The sequence below is a fragment of the Pholis gunnellus genome (assembly GCF_910591455.1).
Source record: "Pholis gunnellus genome assembly, chromosome: 10".
In the NCBI taxonomy this organism is placed as follows: domain Eukaryota; kingdom Metazoa; phylum Chordata; class Actinopteri; order Perciformes; family Pholidae; genus Pholis; species Pholis gunnellus.
In genome coordinates this window covers 25,446,066-25,453,694 of record NC_136537.1, presented here as the reverse complement: position 1 = coordinate 25,453,694, position 7,629 = coordinate 25,446,066, and the positions used below count along the sequence as shown (strand labels likewise).

Here is a 7,629-nt window from a genome sequence, read left to right as displayed (position 1 = left end):
ACAACTTTCAAAAAAACAGTCCCTTGAACGCATCGCTCAGACCGCCCGGGACAGGGGGCGTGGCTTATCTGTGCTTCCTTCACGGACACTTCAGAAAGTCGTCAAAACCCACTTTTATTCGTTTTTAAAATATGTAAATAAAACACAAACAAATATAAAAAATGTAAAAGATAAGATAAAACTTTATCCAACCAGAGAGGAACAGGATACACATAAATAAATGATCATGAAATCTATCAACCACAAACTGAAAACTAAAATATATATATTGACAAAAAATACAGCAGTGATGAATGATATTTAAATTATTATTTAAAATAAATGTGAAGAACAGTAAATAAAAGTAACAAAAATAAGATCAATATATTTGGTGGATTTTAGAAAAATAATAATAGTAATAATTACCGTAAAATATAATTAAATAAGTACATGGAAATAAAATAGAATAATTCAGTAAGTGGTATTTATTTATTACAAACAAGAAAATACAATTTTAAAACCAATATGGATACAATAATTTGGTGGATTTTAGAAAAATAAAATGCAATAATAAATAATTCAGTGAGTATTATATTTGCAAAAAAACAAAAATAAATAATAAAATAAACAAATTAGAATAACAAGGTATGTAAAGTCAAACAATTTGTTGAATATAATAATAAACTTTCAAACTGGAAAACAAACTCGAGGTTGAAATACACATAAAGTTAATGTAAATGAGGTGGGAATTCAAAATGGCGGCTGCAGTTTTTTGTTTGTAGTTTTAAGGGCGAAGCTGCAGATTTAATTACAGGATTTTTCTGTTTCATCGACGTTTATGAGTGAAACTCATAAAACACGGGAAAAACGCACATACGGTATGTTTCCACTGTGAGGACGGGGGGGGGGCTCTGACGCGCGCACCCACACACACACACACACACACACACACAGTTAATCAGCAGGATGTGAGATGATTAACTTCGTTTTACTGGAAGAACAACGTCAACATTTATACTCAACATCCACTGAGGTTTTCTCTAATTGTAGACTACATTTCCCATCAGCCCTTTCTTGTTGTTTACACACAGAGATGGAACTTCAACTAAATCTTTTATCTTTCAGCTGTTGGAAAATCTTTTCTTCCTTCTTTTTTTGTGTTTCCAACAATAAACAGACTTCGTTATCTCCGAACACTGAGGAGATACATTCCTCGCAACCAGCGGCCATTTTTGTTTCTCTGCCAGCACAAACACCTGCTGTATGAAGAGTTTAAGACAATTACTTTATTATATTACAAGGTTTTTCAAATGTTATGTTTATATTTGCAACTGAGGCATTATCTTATTAAATATAGGGGATTTATTACATTTTTGTTTCACTCCATAAATCAAAAAATACTGTGAACATACATCAAAAAATACTGTGAACATACATCCATTTACTCCATGATTTTATTATTAAATGTAGTATAAATGAGTCTCTGGATGATGTGTGAACTAACCGCTCTGTGTGAACCTTCAGCACATAGAGAGGAATGAACGTGTAGAGTTTGGTGTGTGAAGAGCTGCTGAAGTGGAGATTTATCATCAGAGTCTGAGAACAAACTCATTCAGAGAAAACGTCCTTTAAAGAGACGTTTAGTTCATTACAGACATTTAGAGACTCTACAGGTGAAGAGGGTCAACACATGAACTCATAGATATCACCATGAAGCTTCACCACTTCATCAAGAGCATTAAGAGGAGGATTTATTGTATTACAAGTTTTATTAAATGTTATGTTTAAATATGCAAATGAGGCATTATGTAATGGTAACATTTGGTTGAATTCTATGAGAAATGTAAAGACGCAAACAGACAAAGTAATATAATTAATGTTTTATTTCCTCTAGTCTGAAAGAAGACGCGTTATGGAAGAAAAATAGAAGAAAATCTCTAAATTGATTTGCAGGAAAAACAATGTTTTTTTTAATGTTTTTTTTCAACGTTGTGGTTTCACTCATAGAACCGGGGTTACATCCAGCAACTTCTATTTCCTCCGGTTCGTCAAAATAAAAGTCCTCTGCTACTTGTGTTGTTTTTATTGGGGGAATAAATGCATGCGTTTAATATTGCAATATGAAAATCTACGCCTGTATTCAGTTATTATATCACAACATAGATATATAAATAATAAACAGTCCAGTCATTCACTGTAATCAGGTTTAAAGTTGTGTTTGTTTGCAGGTGAAACTCACTTCTCTTCTCTTCGAGTGTCACTTTAATCTGTTTTGTTGAACACTTGATCTGATTAAAAGCTCCTCAACATGTTAGCTGTGGTTCTCTGGATCGGCCAATCAGAAGCAAGCTCTTAATTGGATCAGGTGAGCAGGAGCTGGAGTGAAAAAACAGGAAGTCGGAGCAGCTGGAAAAAAGAATTCGATGGATTTGTTTTAGTTTTTCTGTCGTTTTTTAGTTAGTATAGTACATATATATATAAATATATATATATACTGAGAGTACAAATATAATTAATATAAACTGACATTCAGAGGTGGAAGAAGTATAAATACCTCCAGTCCTGCATTCAAAATCTTAATTAAGTAAAAGTACAAAAGTATCAGCATCAAAATATACTTAAAGTACCAAAAGTAAAAGTACTCATTGTGCAGAATAATATATGGGAGGAGTAGAAAGTAGCAGAAAATGTAAATATTCAAGTAAAGTACCCTTGAAATTGTACAGTACTAATACCACAGCGTAAAAATACTCAAGATTTTACATAAGTGAAAGTAAAAAAGTACTAGCATCAAAATATACATAAAATACCAAACATAGAAACACTCATTACTCAGAATAATATCAAAGTTTATATTATTGTATTTAAATTATTGACACATTAATGAGTTTAAAGGTGGTCTTTATATATTAACACATCATTAAAGCTGTCAGATAAATGTAGTATAGTTTAAAGTACAATATTGTAGTGGAGTAGAAGTATAAAGAAGCAGGAAATGGAAATACTAAAGTAAAGTACACATAGTTTTAAATTGTACTGAAGTACAGTATACCTAAGTACACCTTTACTGACATGTAAACAGTAAGTAAAGTCGTGTTGTAGTATAAGTATATGTACGGTAGTTGATTTGAAGTAATAGTACTGTAGTTTAGGTGAACATTTTGCATCTAAACATCTGAACAAAGTACTTGTACTTTACTTGAGTATTTGTAGTTTAAAGCATTTTCTGCTTAATTTCAGAGGGAAGTGAATAATGAATAATCAACAATCAACAATCAACCATCATCAATCAACCATCAACCATCATCAATCAACCATCATGATGTCATGACTGATGTCATCAACATCAGGATGAAACATCCCGTCTGCTGTTTTATGACGATGTTCAGTCACCTCCTCAATAAATACTACAATAAGTACTCTTTTGTGTATTAGTACCAGACTTCTGGACAGTACGCGTGTGATGTCATGACGTCATGACATCATCATGCATGTTGTCGCCGTGGTGACGGAGAGCGAAGCAGCTGTTTGTTGGAAAAGTTATTCTGAAAAGAAACAACTGCTGCTGTCAGACGAGTACACGCTAAAAATACACACAAATACACGTTCCACACATGAACTGATGCGTGTGTGTGTGTGTGTGAGAGTGTATGAATAAATGTGTGTGTGTGTGTGTGTGTGTGTGAATTGTAGATCTAAATATAAACTCACGAGCTGCTCTTTAAATAGACTTCAGTTCATTTTGCAGAAGATTACAGTACAGGGTGTGTGTGGGTGTGTGTGTGTGTGTGTGTGTGTGTGTGTGTGTGTGTGTGTGCGCGTGTGTGTGTGTGTCCAAACACACCAACTATTTACCCACAATCCTCCTCTGACAGTGAAAGTTTTCAGTGAAACTTCAGACAGGAGTTTAGTTGAAATACATGAAGTTGTTTTAATGGAAAGTTCAATCGACTCGATGATCATAAAGGAGTATTAACAGTTAAACATACTTAAAGTATTTAAAGTAATACTTTTGCTATATGACTGTGGTTCCCAACATGAGGGTCGGGCCCCTCCAAAGGCCCCCAGGTGAATCGGAGGGGTCCTGAGATGATGTTCAGACTTTTCTCTCAACTTTGTGTTTTCTGTGAAATATTGGAGAATTTTTTAAAATCTCAAAATAGATATTTAAATAAAAACATGCTAAGAGGGAAAACGGATAAAAAAATAAATAAAAATAAAACATACACTACTTTATGGTCTATTTGATGGAGCTCATTTAAAATACTTTATATACTGCTGGTAGTTTAATCTATAAGAATACATCATTCATTAGTTCATATTTAGTTTTAATTATCTGAATCTGTAAATTATATTTTCTTCTGTAAAGTTAGTGAAGTTATCAGACAAATGTATTGCAGTAAAAAGTACAACGTTTCCCTCCGAAAGAAGTAAAAGTATCTTCTTCAGTGTTTTATGTGACGTTCTGCTGCCACCTTGTGGTGAAACCTGAAGCTGTTACTTTATTAATGAAGGAATATCATATTATATTATATTATATTATATAATTAGTGCTGGGCAACGATTACAATCTTTAATCACATGATTTTTTTTGTTATGCGCAACATTCAATAATGAATTCAAAAGTAGTGTATTTTAAAAGTACTATATGAATAAAAGGTCAATAACATTTGGTTTGCAAACACTTTAAACAAATAAGGTGCTTTTTAACAGCAGCATTCCCTTTACACAGTAGCAGTTATAACACAGTTATGATTCTGATAATAGATATTCAGCCGGTGTTCACAACTTTATCTTCATGTGTGTAAGAGATAAATTTAAATATAAACCTTGAAAACTACAAACCTATCTACGTCATGTTTTTGTGTTTGTTAAATTCTCAGTAGTGATAACTAAATGATATTCTTATTATACATATTACAAACAAAAACACTTTAAAAACTCAAAAAATTATTTAAAAGAATCATCCATTTTTTGCTTTTTTTGGTATTTTGGTCCGACACATATGCAACGCTGATTACCGTAATATGTGTGGTGTTTGTTATAAATGTACGTTGGTACATAGAGGGTGATGAGAAGCTGTACATGGAGGGACTTAGGACCCAGGGGAATGTAGGTGAAGGAAACAGGAAGAGACGGAAGTGACGCCACACAAACAGCTGTTCACCGCTCGCTGCCGGTTGGTTCTCGTGTTAAAAATGTCTGCTTAAAAATTAAAATGAACTGCGTTAACGCACGATAAAATAATTGTCTGCGTTAATTAATTAATGCGTTAACGAGATATTAACTCGATAACTTGCCCAGAACTAAATATAATATAATGTAAAGTAAGGTAGAGTAAAGTAAAGCAAAGTAAAATAAAATATACATGTCTTTCATCAATCATCACAGCTGCAAATGCATTAAATATATATATATATAAATATATTGAGACGAGTGAATGAGCAACTTTATTTGAGTAATTTAATAAACAAATCAAAACTTCCTGCAGAAAAACTGGCATTTATAACAATTATTGAGGATTAAAAACACAACAACATTTCCTGTGAAGAGTTTTGATATTTTATTATCCCAAAAGTCCCATTTTGTCTTCTGTGACGTCTGACCTTTGACCCCTGAGGGTTGTCCTTCAGACCAGGCCGAGGGCAGAGCCGAGCCCATGCAGCAGGTCCACCTTAAGGTAAACTCTGCAGAACGAGAGGAACACGCCGAGAACCGAGGACCCGACCAGAACCCACAGAACCTGAGCGCTGAAATACAGAGGAGCCAGTCTGCAGAGGGAGAAGATCGAGCAACCAAAAAATAACATAAATGACTTATAATCAGTAAAAGTTATTGATCTTGTTTAACAGTGAACTAAGTATTAACTTTAATAACGATGTTTATTATAAAGTGTTGATGATTTTAAATAACAGTTAATATACATACCGTCTCTGAGCCGACACAGAATATCCACGAAAGTATCGGAGGCGTCCGTGTAAATACAGCAAACCGCAGACTGAAGCCAAACCTGAAGCACAAAACATTCAGCTGAAGCTCAAACTGAGATTAAGGTTTGTTGTTGTTGTTGTTGTTGTTGTTTTGTGTCGGCTCACCTTGACTGAAGAAGACTCCGGAAGTCCACAGGAGAGCGATGAAGATCGGGAAATACTCTGAACAGTTGGCCCTGAAGACACCGAAGACTCTGGAGTTAATGTGAGGACAGAAAGGAAGCTGCATTCTCTCTAATGACCACCAGGGGGCGACTCCTCTGGTTGTATAGAAGTCTATAAGAAGACTGTGTCAGACAAAAACCACGATTGCGATCTTATTTTATTATGTAATATAATAAAACATATTTGAGAGTTTTAACTGATAAAAGAAACTCCTGAAACATGAAACCATCAGCTTGTTTTCAGACACCAGGAGTCTCTGATCTTTTCTGCATGTTCCAACTAAAGTAGGTCAAACTTCTGAGTATTATTACACGTTAGGCTGCCTGGGTTACTGGGAACTAAAGGACTAAACGTGAAAATAGAAAATAATCCTGAATCTTGTTAATTTGCTGCAGATTTGTAATGAAATTTGTAAAACCAAAATAAAGAATAAAGACTGACTGAGCTCTGAAGATCCTCTCAAACTCCGGCGGTCCGGCGGTGGTGGGCGGAGACACCGAATACTTCCTCCTGGCGTAGATCACCTGCAGGGAGAAATAGGCTGCACACACACACACACACACACAAAAACACACAATCGCACACACACACATATATAAATAATAATATGTATTTCTGTAAGGGATGTTGCTGAATAACTACAGAGGAAACACATCAAACTCTTCATACAGCAGCTGTCTGCAAAGATCAAAGATCAACTTGTGTTTGTAGTAAATGCAAATCTGATGAATAAAAAAAGGCAGACGGGCTGATTACAACAACATAAAGAATATTAAACTCAATATAAATCAAGAGGAATAAAAGATAGAACAGAACATAGTTTAAGCAGTCTGAGCATCATATAAAAGCCTTTTTAAATTATACAACCAGACTCCAGTCATTTCTCTTCAAATGAAAGCAGTTCCCTCGGTCTCATATTTCCCAGCATGCACTCTCACCTTGCTGCATGACACCGAGCACGGTCACAGCGGCGAGGCCGACCACCGCCTCCTCCGACATCTCTGCAGCGAGTCAGAGCGACAGGTGGGAAGCAAACACACACCTGAATGCTGAAACACTGACAACAGAGACAGGTAATATACAGAGAGAGAGAGAGAGAGAGAGAAGCTGCAAGGAGGCGGAGCACAGACGGCTAGTTTAAACAGTTAACCAGGTTAATGAGCGATTATGTAACTTGGTACTAATTATAGTGAAACTAGTGTTTATTCAACATTCCTGTTTTCTATATGATATCAGTGGAATGTAACTACATTAACTGGACCATAGTACACTTTTGACGTACTTGTACTGTACTTGAGGATTTCCATTGGCTGTTCTGCATAATGAGTAACTTTACTTTTTACTTGAGTTTAGGACTTGTTTACTCGTGATGGAGTATTTATAGTCATTACTTTTACCTCAGTAGACGCAGTACTTCCTTAAGTACTGCAAATGGCAATTCAACAACTCTTAAAATTGTCTAAACGTCTGAAGTACTGGAGGCAAAACTACACAG

General features: G+C 34.9%; 1 protein-coding gene across 2 annotated transcripts; it reads right to left on the bottom strand.

Moving 5' to 3' along the window:
- Positions 1-5,426: 5,426 nt before the first annotated feature.
- On the bottom strand, positions 5,427-7,181 carry ltc4s (leukotriene C4 synthase). Of its 2 annotated transcripts, none has more exons than XM_079167318.1 (5): positions 7,073-7,181; positions 6,576-6,675; positions 6,075-6,256; positions 5,908-5,989; positions 5,427-5,750 (listed from the first exon to the last, which is right to left on the bottom strand). In XM_079167318.1, the coding sequence occupies exons 1-5, from the start codon at positions 7,131-7,133 to the stop codon at positions 5,609-5,611; spliced, it is 567 nt and encodes a 188-aa protein (XP_079023444.1). In that variant the 5' UTR covers positions 7,134-7,181; the 3' UTR covers positions 5,427-5,608. The 2 variants fall into 2 exon arrangements, with proteins under 2 accessions (XP_079023444.1, XP_079023445.1); XM_079167319.1 differs by having other exon boundaries at positions 6,075-6,145.
- Positions 7,182-7,629: the final 448 nt, after the last annotated feature.

Excerpts from the sequence above, each read along its gene's own strand:
- ltc4s (XM_079167318.1), bottom strand. The coding sequence starts at position 7,133 with ATGTCGGAGGAGGCGGTGGTCGGCCTCGCCGCTGTGACCGTGCTCGGT. Across the intron at positions 6,676-7,072 it reads GCTCGGTGTCATGCAGCAAG|CCTATTTCTCCCTGCAGGTG; the intron begins GTGAGAGTGCAT and ends GTGTGTGTGCAG. Across the intron at positions 5,990-6,074 it reads CGGAGTCTTCTTCAGTCAAG|GTTTGGCTTCAGTCTGCGGT; the intron begins GTGAGCCGACAC and ends TTTGTGCTTCAG.